The 22826-nt window shown below is 30.6% G+C and overlaps 5 protein-coding genes across 10 annotated transcripts; 1 reads left to right on the top strand and 4 right to left on the bottom strand.

Annotated features, from left to right (window-relative positions):
- Positions 1-312: 312 nt before the first annotated feature.
- Positions 313-743, bottom strand: LOC130972988 (putative glutaredoxin-C14). Its single transcript, XM_057897349.1, has one exon. It carries the CDS (start codon positions 731-733, stop codon positions 332-334), a length of 402 nt encoding a protein of 133 aa, XP_057753332.1. The 5' UTR covers positions 734-743; the 3' UTR covers positions 313-331.
- Positions 744-7255: 6512 nt separating this feature from the next.
- LOC130975939 (BAG family molecular chaperone regulator 5, mitochondrial-like) lies at positions 7256-8760 on the top strand. Its single transcript, XM_057900654.1, has 2 exons — positions 7256-8005; positions 8683-8760. Exons 1-2 carry the CDS (start codon positions 7256-7258, stop codon positions 8758-8760), a joined length of 828 nt encoding a protein of 275 aa, XP_057756637.1.
- On the bottom strand, positions 8640-11218 carry LOC130976090 (uncharacterized). Of its 3 annotated transcripts, none has more exons than XM_057900853.1 (10): positions 11009-11218; positions 10683-10751; positions 10440-10581; positions 10219-10318; positions 10064-10117; positions 9761-9838; positions 9548-9645; positions 9403-9460; positions 9163-9284; positions 8640-9040 (listed from the first exon to the last, which is right to left on the bottom strand). In XM_057900853.1, the coding sequence occupies exons 3-10, from the start codon at positions 10514-10516 to the stop codon at positions 8887-8889; spliced, it is 741 nt and encodes a 246-aa protein (XP_057756836.1). In that variant the 5' UTR covers positions 10517-10581; positions 10683-10751; positions 11009-11218; the 3' UTR covers positions 8640-8886. The 3 variants fall into 3 exon arrangements, with proteins under 3 accessions (XP_057756836.1, XP_057756834.1, XP_057756835.1); XM_057900851.1 differs by having other exon boundaries at positions 10440-10519; positions 11009-11212; XM_057900852.1 differs by lacking the exon at positions 10683-10751 and having other exon boundaries at positions 10440-10621; positions 11009-11210.
- Positions 11219-13036: 1818 nt separating this feature from the next.
- Positions 13037-17422, bottom strand: LOC130973261 (ACT domain-containing protein ACR4-like). Of its 3 annotated transcripts, XM_057897709.1 has the most exons (7): positions 16710-17422; positions 16582-16627; positions 16359-16473; positions 16203-16270; positions 14694-15326; positions 13769-13873; positions 13037-13680 (listed from the first exon to the last, which is right to left on the bottom strand). In XM_057897709.1, the coding sequence occupies exons 1-7, from the start codon at positions 16781-16783 to the stop codon at positions 13300-13302; spliced, it is 1422 nt and encodes a 473-aa protein (XP_057753692.1). In that variant the 5' UTR covers positions 16784-17422; the 3' UTR covers positions 13037-13299. The 3 variants fall into 3 exon arrangements, with proteins under 3 accessions (XP_057753692.1, XP_057753694.1, XP_057753693.1); XM_057897711.1 differs by lacking the exon at positions 16203-16270; XM_057897710.1 differs by lacking the exon at positions 16203-16270 and having other exon boundaries at positions 14694-15310.
- A 753-nt stretch (positions 17423-18175) lies between these two features.
- LOC130973260 (glucose-6-phosphate 1-dehydrogenase 2, chloroplastic) lies at positions 18176-22017 on the bottom strand. 2 transcript variants are annotated; one of them, XR_009084094.1, is made up of 11 exons: positions 21534-22017; positions 20882-21111; positions 20688-20782; positions 20449-20563; positions 20085-20290; positions 19851-20000; positions 19653-19773; positions 19334-19563; positions 19029-19229; positions 18411-18736; positions 18176-18242 (listed from the first exon to the last, which is right to left on the bottom strand). XR_009084094.1 is itself a non-coding variant. In XM_057897708.1 (10 exons), exons 1-10 carry the CDS (start codon positions 21739-21741, stop codon positions 18481-18483), a joined length of 1812 nt encoding a protein of 603 aa, XP_057753691.1. In that variant the 5' UTR covers positions 21742-22017; the 3' UTR covers positions 18207-18480. The 2 variants fall into 2 exon arrangements, 1 of the variants encoding a protein (XP_057753691.1); XM_057897708.1 differs by having other exon boundaries at positions 18207-18736.
- Positions 22018-22826: the final 809 nt, after the last annotated feature.

Genomic DNA, 22826 nt, shown 5'->3' with positions numbered 1-22826 from the left:
ACTTTCAATATTGGTGCAATGTCCATGTAATAAAACTGTTCCAAATATATAAATTATGTATATGCAAAAGAAATTATTATTCTATATTCAAATTGCTCGAATTGCATTATTGGCACCTTGTTAATTAAATTCCCATTCAAATAAAATAAAGAAAGAGTTTCAGTAATTGTTAAATAAAAGCTCATTAATTTTCATTTCCAAGTTTCGCATACATTAATTTTTTGCATGTTTATACAAGGCTAAGGCAAATTAAACTACAAAACAAAATCAAAGCATAATAATAATAATAATAAGGAAATTAAATTAATGAAAGATGATTAATTATTATTAATTAAAGCCACAAGGCACCAGCTTGTTTGAGAAGAGGAACAAGAGTGCCATTGATGTGAAAAGCCAAGACCCGATCCATGGAGCCAACAAGCTTGCCGCCAATGAAGACAACAGGGACGACGGCGCCGCCACTGATTCCGAGAAGAGACATCAGAGCACGCTCGATTTGTTTGCCGTTGGGGAGAAGGTCAAGATCGTGGACCATAGGGTTGACTCCCATGCCGCAGAAGAGAGTTTTCATTGCATGGCACATGCAGCAGCTGCTTATGGTGAAGATCACGACGGCGCTCTCTGACGCCAGCCTCCCCACCCTCTCCATCGTCATCTCCTCCTCCGCCACACGGTGACGGTTACTTCTCATGCTCATGTAGTAGCTCCATGACGATGATTGTTGGTACTGCATTATCAAACTATAGCTCTCTATGTTTTTCAGATTCTTGATGAGTAGTTTTCTTGTGTTGTGACAAATCGTGAAGCCATGACATCATTTATATAAGGAAACTCTTCTGCCTACGTGGATTTTTTTTCTAAATTTAGGATAGAGATTTGAATAAAAAATCTTTAGGTGAGAATGGAAAATTATACTATTTGAACTATAGTTCATTGACTATTTTTTATTTTTTAATATTTTATGAATAAATTTAAATTTTTTAAATTTTAAATTTTACTTTAAAGAGTAAAGTATAATTTATTATTATTTATTTTATAGGTAGAATTAAAAAAAAATATGAGAAATAAAACATTTAATGGTGAGAGATTTAACTTTATCTTCTAAATAAAAAATCTAAATTCTTTAATAATATGTAACACTATATTTTCAGCTGACAATAACTAATTCGTGGTTAATGCGAGTTTCATTTAAAAGTTTAATATTTGTTAATGAATTGTTGTGTGAATAAGATGAGATTTAAACTCTCCGTACTTATTTAAATATATGAATGAATTGACTACTCGATCAATTCAAATTGATTACATAAATACAATGATTAATTCTTTGGATGTGGTTTATTCATTTAAGGACAAACTAGTTTAAAATTGCTATCAAAATTAGTTATTACGTATTTATGTATAAATATATATATTATTTAATTAATTTTTAATATATATTTTATATTCTAATATATATTTTATGCTAGTACTTCATTTTAGTGTTAATTTCAGTCTACACTTATTATAATTATTACTAAATGTTTTATCTATATTTAAAAAGAAACGATTAGTTATTAATTTTTGTTTACTGCTAGATTCAAACTCTTCTCAACTTGTTAATTAAGAGACTAGGTAATTAATTAACTATCAATTACTTTATTTTTTATTTTTCCAATAGAAAAAATATATACTCCCAATAAATTGGAGGAATTCATTCACTATTTCTTTATTTTTTATTTTCTATCCTCTGAATAACAAAACTATATAATAAATTTCAAGCAATTAGTCTGCATAATTAAAATTGTAATGAAATGAAAATAAAAAGGTAAGAGAGAGTGATGCAATTGATGGGGCAGAGAGGGTGGCTTTTTTGTCTGTTGCTGTCGCAGCGCGTGTGATGATGATCTGACTTTAATGTTTTGTTGAGATTCATTGTTGTCACTCACTTGTCTCTCTTCTCTTCTTGTGCTCTGCCTTATTTACCTCCAGCTATTATGCTACATCCATGCAATTCCAACATCATAATTTACTTAAGATTATTAGGATATTATAATAAAATAACAAAACTTTCTACTAGACATAAGTCAGATCATTTGTGAGCTATGCAACAGTAAAGCTGGTGGCAAACAACCCGGGGAGTTTGTCCAACAAAAAAGAAATTCATATTAAGTAGATAAAAAATATTAAAAAAATAAACTATTAGAATAATTTATTATATATTTATGTATAAATATATTTATTATTTAATTTATTTTAATATATATTTTATATTATAAAAATTAATTATAGTATACATATAGAATGATAAAAATATATTAAAAATTAATAATAAAATTAATTGTTAATATATATTTTGTATTTAATAATATTTTTTATGAGTGATTGATTTGAATGTTAATTTTTAGTATATAAAAAATATAATTATATTTAAAAATATTAGAAAATTAATATTTTCGTTTGTATTTGTCTTGTACTTAATTTAGTATTAAATTACTAACCGATTTTGTTCACTAAAAATATTAATTCCCTAATATTTTTCTTCTGAAGTTACAATCTTAAGATTACATACCTTTTTTGTTTTATAATATCAAAGTTGTGTGTTATTACAAGATGGGATTAATGGTGGCTATCTAAATGTCCAAGAAAGAGCGAAAGAATGGATTCAAGTATTAAACAGACACAAGAATCAGGCTTTTAATTTTTAATAATTAATTTTAGTGAGAAAAGTGAAAAAAAAAATAGATGGTAACTAGGTAGCAATAGGTACACTACATAGTATATACATACAGGAAGAGTTTTAAGTATACCAAGAACACCGATATTTCAATTGTTTTAACTGTTTATCTAAATTATAAAAAATATATATAATATATATTAATTGAAATCAACGGTTAAAATAACTACCGATGTTATTGGTACATTTGAAAGTTTTCCCATACATACATACTCCATAGAGAGAGGGAGTAGTGTTCTCTTTTATGTCTTCTCACGTGACCCATGTATGGATATCCTCTTCTTTCTCCTCTATTCTTTATTACTAAAACAACATTCATCATAAATAAATAAAAATATATATAAATATATAGAGTAGTAATATCCTAAAACTAAGCTTCAAACCAAATTTGATACCTGAATAATATTTTCCTTGAAAAATGGAAGTGACGAGTCAAAGTTGTATTTCTTTAGTTTATTGAAATATGATGCTCACATACTCACACATGCATTATTATATCTATGTACCTTTTTTATAATGATTATTATTAATTTTTTTTGGTATTGTTATAATGATTATTTTTGTCTGGAATTATTACTATTCATGCATGCTATGTATGTGCGTACTTGTCCAAGTCCAACTGTGTTAGATCACAATCTATCATCATTCATTCATCATATGCATATATAATCACACAAAAGTATGCTCACTTTGCAAAAGTAAACGCTTTATTATTACTTGAAAACGACTATACTCTAAGCTATATAAACACAACACATTGCGTTTGATTTTGGGAAGAAGAGGAGAAGATAAAATATAAAAAATAAAAATATAAAATTAGTATTTTTATATTTTATTTAATAATAAATTAAATATAAATTAGATTAAATAATAAAAAGTTTAATTAATTTTATTTTTTTATATAAAATTTAAAATAAAAATATAATTATTAAAAGTTAAATAATAATAATAAAATAAAAAATAAATTGTGTTTTAGTTACGTATTTATCTATTTTTTTAAATATAAAATACATTAATTTAATATTTTAGAATATAATATTACTGTTTATATCTTATTTATTAAATATAATTTTGTGTTTTTTGCAGTTGTATAATTTTTTAGTTGTTACGGTATTCTTCGATTCGATAAGTCGAAAACTAATCCGTAACGAATTTAAGTTTTATTTGCCAATGAGTTGTTAAAAATATAGGATACGGTAGAATTTAAACTTCTAACACTTATTTAAATGAATGAGTGAATTGACCACTCGAATAACTCAATTTGTATATACTAACGTAACAATAAGCACACTAGTATAAAAATGAGGAAAAGAAAAAAAAGAGAAAAAGAATGAATAATAAAAAATAAAAATGGAATAATGTATGTCTGACATGCAAGAAGCTGCTTTAAATTGTAATAGGCATTAGCCAATGGCAGTACAAAATAAAACTGCCAGCGTGCTTGCTGCTGCCAGCAGAGTCGGCGTGATCAATTCTGGCTAATATATATAACATATAATTACTTTTAATTTAAATATAATAATTGATTTTACACTGAATATCCAGGTTTAACACATCACTTTGGAAAGAACATTATTAGTTCTGAGTTTTTTTAAATTGTTCTAAATTAGCCTACTCTTTTTGTGTCTCATAATTCTACTATAACATAGAATGTGGAATCTATTTTATATTAATTTATTATACCAATAACATATATGTTAATTCAATAATGTACGAAATTTAGAATATACAATGAGATAAAGTATTAACATGGTAGCTAAAAGTTGATCATATTGCTAACCAAAAATTTAAAAATATAATAAAAATAACAAAATATAATTTATTTTATAAATATGAAATAAATTTTATATTAATTAAATAATTCATGTAGGATAACTTTTTAGAACGTGCATGCAAAAGAATTGGAGAAAAAGTCAATATCTAAATATTTTTTGTTTTTAAAAATATTTTGGGCTACTCACGACAAAAAATTATAAACTTATTAAATTTAAAAGATGAAAATATTTTTTTTTTAATTATATTTGCAAAAACTCTTTTAAAAAATATATATCTAATTATTTTTGTCATTTTTTAAATACTTTTATCAACAATATAATTTTTTTGTATATATTTTGATAATTTACCCTATACAATAATATGAAATTAGGTTGTGAATCTAAGATAAAGAGTAATGGGATTGAAGTTGAATAAATGAAAAAAAAAAAAAAGAGAAGAATTAATTGTATGTATGGAATATAGGGGGTATAGGGATATAATATGTTCACCTAAAGAAGTGACAAAGTGGCAGTTCGATGTTGTCTAAATAAGAGAAACCGCGTGGTCTGCCCCCCTGTCTCTGCTGATATGGGCGGCGCAACCCTTCTTCACTACTTCATTATTTTCTTCCAAATTTTTTCTATGCATTGGAAATCACAAGAAAGTAAAAAGCTACTAACACATACATCGTTCCATGCATGTCTTAACTCATCATATATTCCATCAACCCTCTCAATGCTAAATATATATAGGGGTGTCTCCTCTTCAAACCTTGCTCTATCTAATTTGTTGCTTTCCAAAAAGAAGAGAAAGACATGCTCTATCTTTTTATTATACTAATAGTCAAAAGAAAAAGAGTCAATCGTCAACAAAATTTTCTACCCCTATATATGTAGGCATTGCATGACTTTAGTATTCGAGTGTATATAAGGCTATGTTTGTTTTGAAATATAGATACAGAGATATAAAATCGTGTTTCACAGATGAGATATAAATAAAGATATTATGTCTAAAGATATTGAATTAGTATATTTTTATGTTTATCACGATAGAAAGGTCATAGAGATATTTATTTTTTATTTTTTTATTATTTTTATTAATTTTTTATAATTATATTCTTTTATTATTATGTTTTTTCTAATTAAATATAAAATATATATTAAATATAAAATATATAAATAATATATAAATATACATAAATACATCATGATTAAATTTTAGTATGTACAAAATATTTTGTAATTATTTATGTCTCAAATGCATGTTGAAACTTAAAACACAAGTGATTACTCTATTAATGTTAACTTTACTATATTGACATGTGCTCGCCATTTGAAAAAAGTACAAAATTTAATTTATAAAGCTATTCTATGCAATTTTACATAAAACTATAATAGACCAACAATAACGATAGTAAAATAGTATTATTTTTTCATTGGATTGTAAAGTGAAAATGACTTTGAATTGTAATGCTCATATATAAAAGAGGAATGAGTCCTCTCAATTTTTTGTGTGCATGACGAAATTGTTCACAAGTAAAACTGGAACTTTTTTTTTTGGGTAATAAAAACTGGAGCTATTTTGTCCTTACGCACTATTGTTTTGGCTGGACTATTTATGCAATCTAAGCGGGCCAATTCACGTGGCAATTTAAATGGGCCCAAAGAATAGGGATAATACCAACCAAAAATGGTTATGGGCTGATGATCTTTAGGCCCAACAACAAACAAAATCGCAAATTTCTTTGTTTTTGTTTTCACATGGCAACACAGTTGAATTTAGCCCATCATAGTATGTAAAAAAATAATACTGAAATGTAATTCCACATGATACTCAAGAACAAATTTCATAGGATCAAAAAAAAAAAAAAACAACACATTTCTGATTTCTCAATTAAGAAAGATTTAGCTCATTTAAAATATAAATTACATTTAATTGAATAAAATTTAGATTACAAGAATAGTAATTCACATCTTATATCTTAATCTTAGTTGACTTTTTTGTGTGTGACTATCTTAGTAAATATTTGAAAACATTTATTTAGCGCAAAATTTAAATTTTTAATTCTCATTTCAAAATGTGAATACTTGATATTCTCATATCAAGTGAACAAAAATTGACAAAAAAATTATTTTACGTTTTAATTTTTATTATTAAAAAAACTCTCTTTTTTATTTTAAACATATTTAACAATTTATAATACAATATAAAAACAAATATTTAATACGAAAATGCTAATATCCAAATATAATATATTAAAAAACACAATTTTTTAGAATATATTTTTTAATCCAGTAACAGTCTCCCAAATTAAATTTCAAACCACAAGAGTTAATCTGTTAAAAAGAAGTCAAATATTCATAAAACATAAACGTTGACCAAAAACCAAAATTAATAATAACTAACTTCGTGGAATACGTTATGGATATTTTTGGAAAGCAAGTCAGATTCTGAGATTCAAGAAGATTCGACAGTTATCTAGAACGAAGAGATATTATTGGCCACCCAGAACGTGTTTATTTTATTAACTTAAAATATTTTTTATTTTAATAAGCCACGTCAGCAAAGACATAACCCAGCTTCTATTCCTTTCTTTCTTCTTCTTCTTCGTTTTTCTCAGAGAAACCTCAAACTCTCCCGAAACTTCTCGAAACTTTTCACATTCTCCAATATAAATTCCTCCATAACCTTAAACCTTAAAATCATCACACTAAAAAACAAACACACAAAAAAGAAAAAAGATATCTAAACTCAAACTTCGCATCAAATCAGAGAAGCACACGAAGAATGATGAACATGAAGAACATCATCAACAACAACAACGTAGTACCCTCGTATAGGGGCATTCCTTCACAGAGGACACCCTCTAAGGTTAGAACTATTCCCATTCACTTCGTGGGTTCAGAACGTAGTAGAGAGAATTCTGCCATCAAGATCCAGAAGGTTCTGAGAGGGTTTTTTGTGAGGAATGCGTTGAAGAGGATCATGGGGTTACGTGTTGAGTTGCAGAGTGTTGAGGCTAAGGTTTATGCTTCAATGGAGGTGATTAAGAGGGACCAGAGGGAGAGAGTGAGGGTCAGCGAGACCATCATGAACTTGCTTTTGAAGCTTGATTCGGTTAGGGTGCTGAGTTCTTGGTATGGGGTTAGGGAATGTAGGAAGAGTGTGATTAAGAAGGCTATTGCATTGCAAGAGATGGTTGAATCAGAATCTGCTTGTGTTGTTGAAGAAAATGGGGTGGAGGAGAATGATGCTATGGTGCAGGAAGAGGAGAAGGTGGTTGAAGTTTCTGAAGAGAAAGAGGAGGAGAAGATGGAGGTTATGGATGATGATTCTGGAGCAGATATTAAGTGTGTTTCAGAATCATGCATGAATTCTTGTGTAGAAGAGAAAGAAGAGGAGAAAATGGAAGATTCTGGAGTTGATATTCAATGTGTTTCAGAATCATACAAGATAGAAGAGGAAGAGGAGGGTGATGGGGAGAGAGAAGAGAGTGTAGGAACAAGTTTGGTTGAGGAGAATGAGAATAATTGTGTGGTGAAGAATGAAGAAGAGGAGGAGGAGGAGGAAGAAGGGAATGGTGATGAAGAAAGAAGAGAAGGGAAGCATAGGGAGATGTTGGAGAAGATGATGGAGGATAATGAGAGAATGATGAAGATGATGGCCAAGTTATGTGAGAAGAATGAGATGCAGACTCAGCTTCTTACTTCTCTGTCTAAGAGAGTGGAGCAACTTGAAAGAGCATTTGCTTGTGACAAGATGAGGAGGAACAAGAGAAGAAATTGTAGTGATGCCAAACACAAACAAAACATGAACAAATAATGCTTCCATCTCAGTCAATTGGGAACCTCTTACTATTTCTTTTGTTTTTTAATTAATTTGTTTGGTCTTTGAAGTTTCATTTTTTCTGCAAATCTAATGTAATACTCCTTTCTTATTGATGTTCTACAATGAAGTGGCTTGCCAATGAGTTTTGGAAATATGTTGCCTCTCAATTCTTCTGAATCTCTCTTGGTTCTATAATGTTAGTACTTTTTGCATGTACAACTTGCAATTCACTACTTTCCTGTGTGATTAAATTTTGGGTGACTATTTTCCGTAACAATTTAGTCAAATATATCAAATCAATCTAGCGATTTTCACTTATAATCTTCTATAAAGACGGCAACTATGATCACTTAAACTAAATAATTTTGAAGCTTTTGGATTTTCAGCAAATTTTGCAGAACACCATTGAGCCTTATTACAAGTTAGCATACATAGTATTCAGAATAGGACTAGGTGATGATTAAGGAGGACATATGCTTGAATTGTTACAATTGTATATATTAAATTCAACACAGAATTGCATATATAAACTCCAATCTAGATGAAAAATTTTGCTTAGAAGCAACAATAGTTTTCTATTATTCCAACTTTTAAGATGCTGAGTGGCTTTGGAACAGTTGTGTGGCTGTTTTCCCCATGATCCACTCCAAATCAGATGGAGAAAGAGATGCCTTATTGGCAATTAGATTGACAGCTTCTTTGGCCTCTTTGTAACCACATTCAGGAACAACAAATGGAAAATCACTGCAGAAAGAGTGATTTGAGATTTGTCATATGATTTGGTTACATGGATAAAACCCCATCATGAATTTGCCAATTCTGGTTAGTTTTTTTTTACAAAGTTCAATGGTTTTAAGGTAGTTTACCTGCCCCACATTACACGGTTAGCACCAAAGCTAGAGACAATTTGAGATGAGATAGTTGACAAATCCAGATAAGGATGTTTCTCTCTTGAAACTCTGAAAAGGGCACTAAATTTCACATACATCTGTTCAAAATAAAAGGATTAGAAGATTCATTTCCAAAATCTTATATTGTCAATATTTAAATTTCTTCTTATGTAAAAGGTGGGGATTATGTTCATGAAGAAACTATCAGGCACTTACTTGAGGGAATCTAGATAGATTTAAGAGCCTAGAAAAGATAAGCTGTTCTTGATCAGTTCTGCAATGTGATATTCACTAAATTCATAAATAAGATTCCATTTTCTCTGTCATTTCAAGTGTGATTATACTATATTAAATATCTCACAGTGGTGGTTTGCAGAAGGCCAAGTGATCAAGTATCACAATTGTTGAGGGAAATTCTGTGCACAGTTGTTCAATTTCTGAAATATGCAAATCAAGCCCCTGAAGTTGTTGAACCATAGTCTTTTAGTTTCATCAAATTAATCATTGGTGACAACTGAAAATACTTCTAGATTATAGTTTTGTGTCAATGATACAAGGAAATAGTGAAACACACCTTCATACACATTATGCTCACTGGTACTTTGAGTTCTCCAGCCTTTTGAAACATTGCCTTTCCAACTTCATTTGTCATCTATACTAACATTATTCAAATAAAAGAAAATTCATTCTTAGTTTTGATGCAATACAGCATATGAGCATAACATATTAACATCTTTTCTTTCTTGATCCGCCTATTGATCTGCTTTTTCATTTCCCTTTCCTGCTTTACTTTACATTGCATGTGTGTGTGTGCGAGCGCGCCTATGCGCTTATACATATATGATTTCCTTAAAAGAAATAAAAAGGGGTTGCCTACCTTCTCGCCAGATGGCCACAAATAAGGGTTAAACCGCACGACGCGATAACCATCCTACCATGAACAAAGAGAAAACTTCATTTGCTACGTCTGAATAAATCAAAGAAAAGAAAATAAACCATATGAATGATAGAAAGAAGAAATATCCATTAGACCTTCAAAACAAGATCTTCAAACTGCTTAAGCCCACTGCCATCATCAGCTGGATTAGCAAGGCAGCACCCAACAAATTTGGTTGGATATTTCTTCAAAACACTGACCAATAAACAAGAATAAGTATATGGTAACAGCTATCAGATCAAGCATAGCTCAGAAATTCATGAAATCAAGCATGTTATAGATAATATTTAAGAAAATATTTGACCTTTGATTATACCTTGTGACATAATTATGATCAAATTTATGATTAATTGGCTGCACAATGAGTGCACTATCTACTCCTGCTTCCTCCATACACTGAGCATCTCAGAATGTGTGCACAAACACAAATCCAGTCACCATCATCAGTTCCCATGTAACTAACATGAAGCAGTTACGAATTTCTTGAAATATCACCAACTATATAAACATGAAAAGAGAGATAACATAAGAAATTAAATTGAAGCATGTATATATAAACCTGAAGTAAAAAATCAGCATGTCCTGCTAAAGTGGGCTCTTGTCCAGGATGGTAAGGGAATTTAGCAGCCTTCATTTCAAAGTTAACAATAAATAAATAAGTAAAATAAAAAGTTTGCATGTAATATATAAAATCAGTGATATATGGCATGAACAAGTTTATCAAAAGATAGGGCAAAATTAGCTGAAGTTCAGTGAAATTCAACTTGATTCCTTTCTATAAGTATGCATTAATTTCCTCTAAGATTTAAGAGTCACCAAAACATGTATGATGTTTATTTATTTTTCCTAATTATAAAGAGTAGTGCGTATAAATTTAACAAAAACCTCATGAGGAGAAGCCCACACATGGAGATGAGAATCCAAGATGACTTTGGAAGCTGAAGCAGTTTCAGTGATTGATGCCATTCTGATTCTGAAGGGTAACCTTGGTTTCCTCGAATAATAACAATAATGTCTTGTTGGACATAAACCTGAAAGTGAAACCAGGGTGTTAAGCCTCAACAGTGCCACCATTTTCATGTGCAAGTGCAATTTCTTATTTTATTATTATTATTTTTTAATTTCTTATTTTTATTGCTTTGTGCAGCTTCCAAAATATTGCCACGTGTATAGATAAAACACTCAGCCTTATTGCATGAATTCTTCAAAGCATAGTTAGCAGAACCGGACCGGACCGGCCGGTTCGACCGGAAAACCGATGAACCGGACCTAGTACCGGTCCGGTTTGATATTTAGACCGTACAAGGTATAAAACCGGAACGAACCGGTCAAATTCGGAGTAAACCGGTGAGAACCGGTCAAACTCGGTAAAACCGGTCTGACCGAACCGTTTGAAAGGCAAATTATCCAAAATGTGTGATATGGGGTTCGAACCCCTATCTACTAGAAGATCAAAACCTCTCCTTGCCGCTGAGCTGTGTTGATTTTTATTAATATATATGCAAATTATAATATATATAGATATCTTTCATCAAATAGTTTACTTTTATTTATTTTATTTTAATTTTAGTTATAAACTCACTCATTTTTAAATTAATTATTTTTATTTAACAATAATTATAAACTCACTTATTTTTTCTTTTTATAATTATATAATATATTAATATTATTTTTAATGAATACATATAGCAATTTTTTATTTTACTTATATTCAATTAATTTTAATTTTAAAGTCACTCATTTTTAAATCAATTATATTTTATTTAACTATAAATTTTATTAATATATATATATATATATATATATATATATATATTAAAAGGATAAAAAAATTATTAACCATAATTTATTTTTTCTTTTTATGATTATATGATATCTATTAATATTATTTTTTCAATAAATAATTGTAGCATATAATAATAGGTAAAGACTCACATGCAGTTATCTTCATATGAAGTTAATAATTGAAAATTGTTAGATGATATTTAGTTAAACTTGTCAAATCATCTAACTGTTTTTAAATATCAACTTCACATGAAAATTAACTGTACGTAAGTTTTTATTTATAATAATACAATAATACAATAAATATAAATTAATTAATAAAGTATTAAAATTTAAAAATAATTATTATTTTTATAAAAACAAAATAAAAGTACTTATAATAAAGAAAAAATAATTAAATTTTACATAATTACTTAATTATACCGGGTTAACCGGTTCGACCAGTGACCCACCGGTTGAACCAGTAACCCAGTGACCCAGTGACCTCACCGGTTCGATCACCGGTTCGGTTCTGACAACTATGCTTCAAAGAGTAAATAAATTACCTTAATTGTAGTAAAAATTAACTCTTTACGTATAATATATATATAAATAATCACTAAATTTTTGTACAAATAATTATTCTATTAGTCTCTATAGTTTTAATAAATTTTTAATTAGGTCTCCATTTTTTTTTCAATTGAATTCCTACACTATTTTTAATTTTGTAATTACGTTATTTTCATATTAAAAATGTTAAAATTAACATAATATTTTTACCAAAATACATGCGTCAAAGATTTTATTAAGTTTTTAATTATAAATACCTTCAATTTGCGAAAAAATATTCAATTAAATCTAATATTTTTTACACTAGTAAAAACTTAATTACAAAATTAAAACAGTATAGGGATCTAATTAAAAGGAAAAAAATATAAGAATCTAATTAAAAATTTGGTGAAAATATAACAATCAACAGAGTAATTAAACCTATATATTATTAATTTATTTTTAATATCCATTCTATATTTTAATATATAATTTATATAAATGACAATTTTTATGATTAATTTTTTAATATATATATATAACATGATCGAAAATAATTAAAAAAAAAAAGAAAATGACAGATTTATTAAATATGCTACAAATAAATATGCCTACTACATACACCAAGCTCTATAATCTGACAAATTGATTACAACTTTATACTAATAACAAAGATCCAAAGAGATCAACCACAAATCATTACAATAACAAATAGAATAGAATCAATTTTCTATTTTCTATTTTCTTTCTTTCCCTTTTTTTTCCCTCCTAAGTGTACATAAAATACTCACCAGAAAAGTGAATATCACACACATACACACACACATCTTATGAAATTACAACATATAATAATATGAAATAGTTCAAGAAAAAGACCCCATGAAGCTTTTGCAGAAGAACTTGACAGACCTCATTTTAAAAAGATTAGACAAAGAAAATGTTCCACTCTCTTGGGGTGTTGTATCCTTTGATGATGAGAATGCATTCATTACATTGTTATTGTTATTGTTATCATTATTCTTGACATGAAGTATGGTGAAGCCAATTTCTTTTCTAACAGCTTCAATTGTTTCAGTCTTAACAGGAGCACCATATGCATCAGCAACATAGAACACATTCATGGCTTTACAATCTCTTGTTGTAACTTCAGCACGAATTACTGAAAATCCATTCTCTCTAAATATTCGAGTTACATCTGACAGAAGTCCAACTCTATCTTCACAACAAAATTCTAGTTGTATGCCCTGTAATAATTAATCAAGTATTAATTAATTAATATGTATCAATTATAACAAAAAGGTTATATTAGAAATTTAGAATCTATTATAGTACTTCAGAAGTTCTTCTTTTAATAGCAGCTTCCAAGCAATGAATCACTCTTTGTCTTTCTGCTTCAGAGCTGATGGGATATCCATCTATATGCCTTATATAATATTCCTGTTACAAAAGAAGAAAAAAAAAACAAAAAAAAAAGCAAAATCCTTTTATTAGTGAAGGTTAATTGTATATCCAAGAGAGATTGTTGCATGAATACGAAATCTAACACAATATTTAGGAGTAAAGGTTTAATTGAACTTGCATGCAAACGAATTTATATGTCAAATGGGTTAGTTCGACCCGTTTAGGCCTAGCTAGTCTAAGTTCATTAGTTATACAGGATGATTCGTTTATTTTTTACATGCTGACATATTACTAAGAACTAAAATTATTTGCGAAATATAAACAATTTAGTGACTAAATACGGATAAAACAACAAAACCATACAAACTATTAGGCTGTGTTTGGAAACACGACGGAGGCTGAGAGACTGAGATTGGGAGATGAAAACTGAGAGATAAAAACTAAATTAAGTCTCTATATTGTGTTTGGTATAAAATATGTTAGACTGAATTATGTCTCAATTATATTTAATTTAAGATAAATATGGAGAATTGGAGATTGAATGGTAGATTTAGAATTTGAAAAGTTAAATAAAAGTATTTTTGAAAAAAAATGTTATTAAAATTTTAGTTTTCGCCCCCAAAACTTCCAATCTCCAGTATCCTTACTTTCTAAAGGTAATGAAATTTTGAATTTTGAATCCCGAGACACAATACTAAATCCCAGTCTTCCAGTCTCTAAAAACAAATGCTACCTCAGTGAATTGGAACTTTTATGTAAACATGAAAACAATAAAGTCTATGTTGGTATGATAGAATTAGCAGGTAGAAAACTACTAAAGTATTTATCAATTCCATATAAATATGAATTCAGAAACCTGATATGCCTCTGGTCCTTCAGCAATGGCAGTTCCATGGTAAACAACATACTGCATATCAGTGAGAGTGCAAACAGCATCAAAGAGCAACTTTGGCCTATCTAGGCACCTCAAGTTCACAACAGTGTATACTTTATCAGCACAATAATCAACAGTCACAATTGGTTTCTTCTTGTTACTCTCATCACTTGTTGATCCATTACAATCCTCATCACACGTGTCGTAATCTCGATTAGCATACATCATCTGGTGCAGCCTCCTTTCCTTGTGAGTTGATCCAACAGAGACAACAGCAGTGTTGGCATCAACACCACCACTCTTGTTTTCTATGTCCCCTCTAAGAATATAGAACAAGAGCTGCTTGATCTTTGCAAGATGTTCAGGATTGTTGATTGGCAACTTTGTTGCCTCATCAGTTATGTAAAGAACTGATGCCATTCTTGAATTGTGTGTCCATACTTCTGCTGCCAACACATTGCATTTAAGGTCTGCGAGGATGGCGAAAATCTCCGAGAGTAGTCCCGGCCGGTCTTTTCCGGTTAATTCAATTGTTGTGTGTTCTAAAATGGATTCAACTTCAACTCCAATGGATCTCCTAAGAGCTTGGAAACCAAAGGCTGCTGGACCAAGTGACTAAGATGAGTCAAGAGGGGAAACAAAGATATCAGTATATGACTTATGGTTTTAAATTGTGATTAGAGTTCTAAATAGTATACAGTTTATGCAGTCTAAAACTATTTAGCTAATTCAAGTTTGAGAACTAATTACTAAAGTGGAAACTCATATGCAATTATTTTCATGTAAAGTTGTTAGTTGAGATTGTTAGATAACAATTTAGCCAAACATATCAAATCATCTAACGATTCTTAATTAAAAAATTCACATGAAGACAACTGCTAGTGAATTTTCACTTATTACTAATTAGTGCTTCTTGTATTGTTGGGTTCATTTTCAATATATTTGTGATCTAATATGCTATAAATTGTTCATAAACAGAACTATATCCTTTTTCCCTTGTATCCCATTTCTCATTTTGTACAAAAGACAAAGATTAGGAGCTTAATGGTAGGACTAGTGGTATTCAAGGTATTGCATCCATGTTCCATGATGATGATGATGATACACATATTATATGTACACCAAATATTAACTAACAATTAGTCACTATGTATTTTTTTCCAAAGATAAGGAGTCTGGAGTCTGCGATCTCTAGGAGAGTATGGAAAGACTATGTCATTTGAGCAATAACTCGTCTATAAAAATATGTATTTGATATCTAATCATTTTCTTTTAGTTATACTATTGTAAACAAGTTTGATTATTTTAGTAGCTAATTATTTAGTTGTAAAAATATGCAAATCACAAAACATGTAAGCAAAATAAGAAAATTATTAGATGGGCTCACGGCCCAAGCCTGCTCAAACCCGAAACACCATCTTTTAACAGTTTGGTGGGTCAAGTGTGGCCCAGTTTTCTATCTCAACAAAAAAGTTGGTTATTCAAATGTACCTGTTGAATTCTGTCGGCTAAATTATCTTCAAGAAGCTTATTCCCATTTTGATCCGTACAATGAAACACTGGATTGTGCATAGTGGTAGTTGAAGCCCAAAAAAAAAGGACAAAAAATATATAAAAAAAAAGGGAGAGAATTTAGAAGCTTATTACCATCCATGAACCATTCTCCATCAGAGGAAATGTAAGCTCTATTTATAATGATGTTCATATCAATCAGAGTTTGAACCATCTTCAATAATATCCCACGCCTATTTGCACCATCAACCTTCAAAAAATTCAGAATTTCAATTAAATTCAGAGTTTTTTGATGACCCTTTTGCAATGCTAAAAGGATAAACCCAAAATTTTCAAACAAGGATTCAAAATTTGAAACCTTTATCAATGTGTCTGTTTTGCTAGAACTGTTGTCCACAGTTACTCTGGAAAAAAAAAAAAGCTCAGATTAAAGAACAAGAATATAAACTTAAGGAAAATCTTAAAAAATTGATGTTTTATTTTGACCTTGGAGGATTCATCCGAATGAGAAGCTTCTCAAATTCATCGTCCGTAGGCATAGAAAAGTACCGAAAATCCATTTTGGGGTGTGGCTACGGAACAGAGCACAACAGAAGTACAGAACAGAACACAGTACGAGGTGTGTTGTGTTGTGATAACGATAACAGAGAGAGAGAGAGAGAGAGAGAGAGAGAGAGAGAGGTATACTCTGTTTATTTTGTGTCTTTTTCTTTTTTTTTTTCTTTGGTTTTGTGTGTGTATTTATATTTGCTGTTTGGCTTTTGAGATTATTATTTATATATTAGCAGAAATTATGAAAAAATTCATATCATAATGAGTAATTATATGTATATAAAAAGACTATATGTTGATAATTTTTTTTTTATTTTTATTGGTTGATATTATAAAATAACTTTATACTATATTTGATTACATTTGAGAATTAAATAAGAGGATTTAGTTGGATGATGAAGTGGTGGCTGTCTCCTAAGTAAATTTTATTATTATATTTATCTTAAATTGATGTGATGTTAAAAGAGAAAGTTATTAATTCAGTCAAATATTTGTTATGAGAATTTTGATTACTAAGTATAGATGTGTGGAATTCAAAATTTTATTTCATTTTCTTAAAAAAAATGAATAATAACACTATGGCAACAAAAATAAAGGAAAGACTTGTAAAATGAATATGACGTTATGAATAGTCCAATGTGGCATTTAATATTTCCGTGGTATATTTGGTAAATTTCTAATAACATTTCTAGAAGAAAAAACTTAGGATGTGTGGTTGGAACCCAATTTCTCTAACATGTTTTTTGTCAAAAGATTATGAAACAACGTAGGATGAGTTGGCATACATTACAAATATATTAATGCAAATGCAAATATGGAATTAATATGATTTTCTCGTGTCCTTCTTAATCCTCTCGTGCCCTTGAATTCCTGTCACAAGTAATTCATAATATTTGTAATGCATAAGAAGCATTACATAATATATGTAATTCATAATATCACATGTTATATTACTTATAATTATTTCACATTAGCGGTTATTTCTCAAATGAAAAATAACTTGCTATTAATTGTATGAAATAATTGTGTTTGCAAATCTACCAAAATTCTCTTGAAATGTAACACATTTTGAAGTTGTAGAGAAGATTCAAAACTAATTAATAAGTTGTATATAAACCAAAAGGACAAATAGTGAATTATACTATTAAAACAAATATTATAATATGCCATAAGATATTAGTTTTGTTCAACATTATTTGTTCTCTAATATTATTATATTAAGTAGATTTCTAAAATGAGTATGATTTTAGTACGTTATAAAAACGTTATTTTTATTTAAAAGCGTTACTGATTCTTTTAAACTGTTATTTTCTCTCATAAATCACACTTTTAAAATGTAGTTAAACAAATATTCTGATAAAAAATTATTTTTGACATCTTTACTAAAGTAGGCACCTGCATTAAATAGCTAAATTGATTGGGAACTACATCTGCATGAAACATCTTTGAACTCCTATTTCTTGCACCCTAAAAAACAGATAATCCAAAAAACAAAAAGAATTTAAAATCTAACGTTTTATTCTTCTGCTTTGATGCTTTACATGAATTCATGTATGCCTCAAACCTATCTGCTAGGGAAGCAACAATGATAATAATAGTATGAGACAAGCTGCACTTCAAGAAGAAACCACAAACCAGACATTTGCATTGTAGCTAACATCCAGAGGCTGATCGCGGACTGCGACAAATGAAAAAAATGTCACGATCATTGATCCGTGTCTATCCCAAGGTCACCCCACCGGACATTGTATCGGGCGGCAAGATAGTGAGCGCCAACCGGACCCCGACTACCATAAGGATAGTACTCTGGAACTACCCGTTTCTCTTCTAGTTCCTTCAATACAGGTGTAAAGAGTGACCATGCAGCATCAAGCTCATCGCTGCGTATAAAGAGTCTTCTTTCTCCTTCGATGGCATCCAGAAGTAGCCTCTCATATGCATCTGGAATCTCCTTAGAATATCTGAAATAAATAAAAGGAAAAGGTTGGCTTAAATGATCAAAGAAAATGACCATTAGAAATAGAGTCTGAAATTTCATAAGTGAGGCAACAAATAAGTTGGAAATCATAGAATCATGAATAGTGTGTAAAATATTAATGTTGACATTAGATCAATGTGACATTAAAATTTTTCCATGACCATGTAAGATGGTAACATTAATAAGGTGTCCAGGTATAATATAAAGTTATAAACACGGATGAAATTCAGGGGTCACAAACTATTTTTTTTTTTTTTCAAGTAAAAAGAAAATACCTTGCTGCATAGTGCAGATTCAGATGACTGCGGTCCAATTTCATTCCTAGACCTGGAACTTTGTTGTTGATCTTCAAATAAATAGCTTCATCAGGCTGTACTCTTATAACAAGTTCATTCGTGGCCCGATCAAGATCAGTCCCAAAAGTCCGATTGTACAAGTTGCCTGGCACATGCCTGAACTGTACCCGTATCTCAGCTCTGAACTCAAGACAAAAATTACTTAAATATTTTTAAAGAAAAAAAGTATAATTAAAGAATAGAGGTGGCATCCAACAAACACAAGATCTATTTCTTCCACTAACCCCTTTTTGTGTAATGCTTTCCCAGCCTTCATCAGAAAAGGCACTCCGTCCCATCTTGCGTTATCTATGAAAAGGGCAGCTGCAGCAAATGTTGGAGTTAAGCTGCCCTTCGGTACAGTTTTGTCATCCGTGTATGCTGGATATGTAACACCTCCTTTGGTGTGACTCTTGTACTGCCCTATAACCATAGTCCCAAGTTCCAATGGTCTCATTGAACGAAGAACTTTAACCTGACATCCATTAACCAGTGGAAACACTGGTGATGAGAAAATTTAACATTGTTTTAAACAACTCAAAGCAAGATGTATAACGATGAGACCTTTTCATTTCTAATATCCTCTGCATCCAAACTAACAGGGGTTTCCATTGCAAAGAGGGCTAGTATTTGAAGTAAGTGATTCTGCATAATATCTCTTATTATACCATAATTGTCGAAGTACCTGCACAGATAAGTAAACAAATGAGAATCCCTTCTATAGATTAGAAAGTGTGAATGAAGCTAAGGAAGAAACATTACCCTCCACGCCCTTCAGTGCCAAAATCTTCTGAGAATATAAACTGTACATTTCTTATGTACTGCCTTGACCATAATGGTTCAAAAATGAGATTTGAAAATCTGAGAACAGAGAGATTTTCCACAAGCTCTTTCCCCAGATAGTGGTCAATCCTGTATATGATTCTCCATGATTTTAAGTAGTGAAACTTACAGTCTGTAAAGTAGCAGATTACATAATCGGTTTAGGTAGAAAACCTGAAAATTTGATCCTCACGAAGATACTGCTTGAGCGATTTTGTTAAAGCAGCTGAAGATTCTGAATCTCGACCAAAAGGCTTCTCAACAATGACTCTTGTCCAACCATTACCAGAAGATGCTGATGAACTGGCACATTTTACAGCATCTATGAATATGTTTGGAGGAATTGATAGATAGAACAGGCGATTAGACGCTTTCCCATTCTACAAAAGCAAAAACCAGATGGCTAAATTAAGATCAGAAAGAAAAGCTTAGAAGAGCATACATAGAATGAAAAGAAAAGGATAAGTTCATCCATCCTTCATATGTTGATTTTGAGTTCTTGACATAAATTAAAATGATACGCCATAATTAAAATTACCTCATGTTCCTTAAGCTTCTTGTCCAGCGCTGCAAAGTTTTCCTGAGAGTCATACTGACCAGAATGGTAGAAGCATCTCTTAAGAAATTCATCCATCTTTTCACCGCAGTTCTCTCTGAAAATCAATAGAATAAATTTTTCATACATTTAACATGTTTCTTAAGCATGAAAAATAAGGAAATTAAGTTAAATAATACCAGCGTAAATGACTATAAACAATTGGTAGGTATAATGTCTACCTCTTATCAATTCTACAAGTGAGAGTCTTGCTAACCATGGTTCTCAGTTCAGCATCAGTCATCTTACTTCGAGCATAACCAAAGATGGTGAAGTGCTACCATAACCATAAAACGAACATTTACTTCTCAACCATGCAAATAGAACCAAATATTTCAAAAACTACGTCAGAAGCCATGATAAAAAAAATTCCAACCTTAGGAAGACAATCCTCATAGTAAAGTGCAAAGAGAGCCGGAAATATCTTCTTCTTAGCAAGGTCTCCAGAGGCTCCAACGACAGTAATACTAACAGACTCGTTCTCATTGTTGTAAAAGCTGGCTTCAGCTTGAGACTCCTCCGCCGAGGTAAATGACAATAATTCAGATTTCAAAAGCTTCTGAGTAGTGTCAATATCAACAGGGACTGCGGCAGCTGTGGCAGCACCTACATTCATGTGCTATTTGCATATTAAGACTAAGGATTCTCCAAACCACATAATACAACTAAAATCACAAATTCCCAACCTATCATGTATCATCTCATGAAATTGTTGCTATTAGTATTTCGTCTAAGTTTCTTAGAATCATTGCATTACCGTGTTCAATTTGGATATGAATACACACTCCTAACTTAACCATCTAGGTTAAAAACGTAACTTCAGGGGAGAAAACTAATTAAGTAAATAAACATTCAGCTAAAAGAGATAATGAAAAGCGTTGTGGCATGCTGAAAAAAGAAACAAACAGCAAAGATTCGAAATCGGAATCAACAAACAAAAGGGTATCAGAAAATGACAAACTTTCAAGAATACAAGCTAAGTCAAAGGAAATTGCAGTAGATAGCGTCAAAACCGATGAGGAACGAACCATCGCTTTGTTGTGGCTGGTGGGTGTGAACGGCAACCTGGTTGGAATCTGACTGAGATTTCAGGGACACCTTAGCTGCAAGGAACCGCTTCGATGCGGAAGACGACAGGGTCACGTGCTGCGGCACGTGACCGAGCTTAGACGATGGCGAAGAAACAGTTTGCAGCGAAGGGTATGAGCGGCAATGCGTCGAACAGATGGTAGCCATGAAATAGCGTTGAGCTGTTGCGTGCTTTCGAAGAAGTGTTTGTGTTTGCGTCAAAGGTTAAGAGAGATAGAGAGTTAATAAGAAGGCTTCGGAGAAAACGAGGGACACCTTAGGAGGGGAAAGTGTGTGAGGGAAGGGGTTAAGGATTAAGGAAGGTTAAGATTAAGGTTAAGGCCCTTGAGATCTCCGAAAGGGTGCTTTCAGCGTTGTCCCTTTTGCAGAGTTGGAAGAGAACAATGCGCTTTTTTGTTCCTCTGATTCGGTAGTTAGGTTGGCCCAAACGAAAGGGAGACACCATAAATACACGTTTTTAATTTTTATTGAGGTTTGCAATTTGCTATCTCTACCACCCTTCGAACATCAATTTGATTTGTCAATGGTCTCAACTTTTGTGATTTTGTTGACCCTGAACTTTTCTTCAAGTGATTTTTGGTCAATTAAAAATAAAAAAATAAAACACTGTTATGTATTACCTTTGGTTTCCCCCCCCCCTTTTTTTTATCTCTTATATAGTTATATATTTGTTTTATGCTTGTTATTATCATCTACTAGTATTATATTTACACTAGTTTAAGAGTTAATTGCATGGCATAATTTTGTTTAGACTATTATCTAATTATATATTGTCATATTAGCTACTATAGTTGACTATCTTGTCTTATTTAGAATGGGTTGGTTTAATTTAAACTTATCACCTATTATTTGTTGTTTTTATCAAAAACTTAAATTGCATCAACTAGCTATGAAGCCATCAACTTTTGTTTTCATTCAGTTACGCCAGCATTACTATTTATTTGTGTAGTCCTTTTCGCAGGTTTATATGTACAAGTACAAATACAATTGACAATAGTGCACTATTCGGGAGAAAAAAGAATGAAGGCTTTTATGGTATTGAGTTGTACCACAATGTTTTGTTCTTTTCTTTCCTGAGAACTAAATTTAATGGGTCTAACCAATCAGTGCTTCCAAAGATCAAGAAAGAAATTATTCTGGACAATAAGGACCAAGGCTTTCAGAGTATTATTCAATGAATTACTCTAAGAACCATTCTTTCCACTCCTTAATCAGTGCTTTAATGGCACAAC

Source organism: Arachis stenosperma, chromosome 4, assembly GCF_014773155.1.
Source record: "Arachis stenosperma cultivar V10309 chromosome 4, arast.V10309.gnm1.PFL2, whole genome shotgun sequence".
In the NCBI taxonomy this organism is placed as follows: Eukaryota; Viridiplantae; Streptophyta; class Magnoliopsida; order Fabales; family Fabaceae; genus Arachis; species Arachis stenosperma.
The sequence above is the reverse complement of the archived record's forward strand: the minus strand, read 5'-3'. Positions and strand labels throughout refer to the sequence as shown.

Bases quoted from the DNA above. Each gene is read 5' to 3' on its own strand.
- LOC130975939 (XM_057900654.1), top strand. From the start codon at position 7,256: ATGATGAACATGAAGAACATCATCAACAACAACAACGTAGTACCCTCG. The intron at 8,006-8,682 runs GTGAAGAATGAA...TTGGATTTTCAG, and splicing joins AGAATGAGAATAATTGTGTG to CAAATTTTGCAGAACACCAT.
- LOC130973261 (XM_057897709.1), bottom strand. From the start codon at position 16,783: ATGGATTTTCGGTACTTTTCTATGCCTACGGACGATGAATTTGAGAAG. The intron at 16,474-16,581 runs GTTTCAAATTTT...AATTTTTTGAAG, and splicing joins AAACAGACACATTGATAAAG to GTTGATGGTGCAAATAGGCG. The intron at 13,681-13,768 runs GTACTATAATAG...TAATTATTACAG, and splicing joins TTAAAAGAAGAACTTCTGAA to GGCATACAACTAGAATTTTG.
- LOC130976090 (XM_057900851.1), bottom strand. From the start codon at position 11,203: ATGAAAATGGTGGCACTGTTGAGGCTTAACACCCTGGTTTCACTTTCA. The intron at 10,752-11,008 runs GTTTTTGTTAAA...TTTGAAATGAAG, and splicing joins TGTGGGCTTCTCCTCATGAG to GCTGCTAAATTCCCTTACCA. The intron at 9,461-9,547 runs GTGAGATATTTA...ATCACATTGCAG, and splicing joins GCCTTCTGCAAACCACCACT to AACTGATCAAGAACAGCTTA.
- LOC130972988 (XM_057897349.1), bottom strand. From the start codon at position 733: ATGCAGTACCAACAATCATCGTCATGGAGCTACTACATGAGCATGAGA.
- LOC130973260 (XM_057897708.1), bottom strand. From the start codon at position 21,741: ATGGCTACCATCTGTTCGACGCATTGCCGCTCATACCCTTCGCTGCAA. The intron at 20,564-20,687 runs GTAGACATTATA...ATTGATTTTCAG, and splicing joins ACTTGTAGAATTGATAAGAG to AGAGAACTGCGGTGAAAAGA. The intron at 18,737-19,028 runs GTATTTTCTTTT...TATTTATTTCAG, and splicing joins AATCTGCACTATGCAGCAAG to ATATTCTAAGGAGATTCCAG.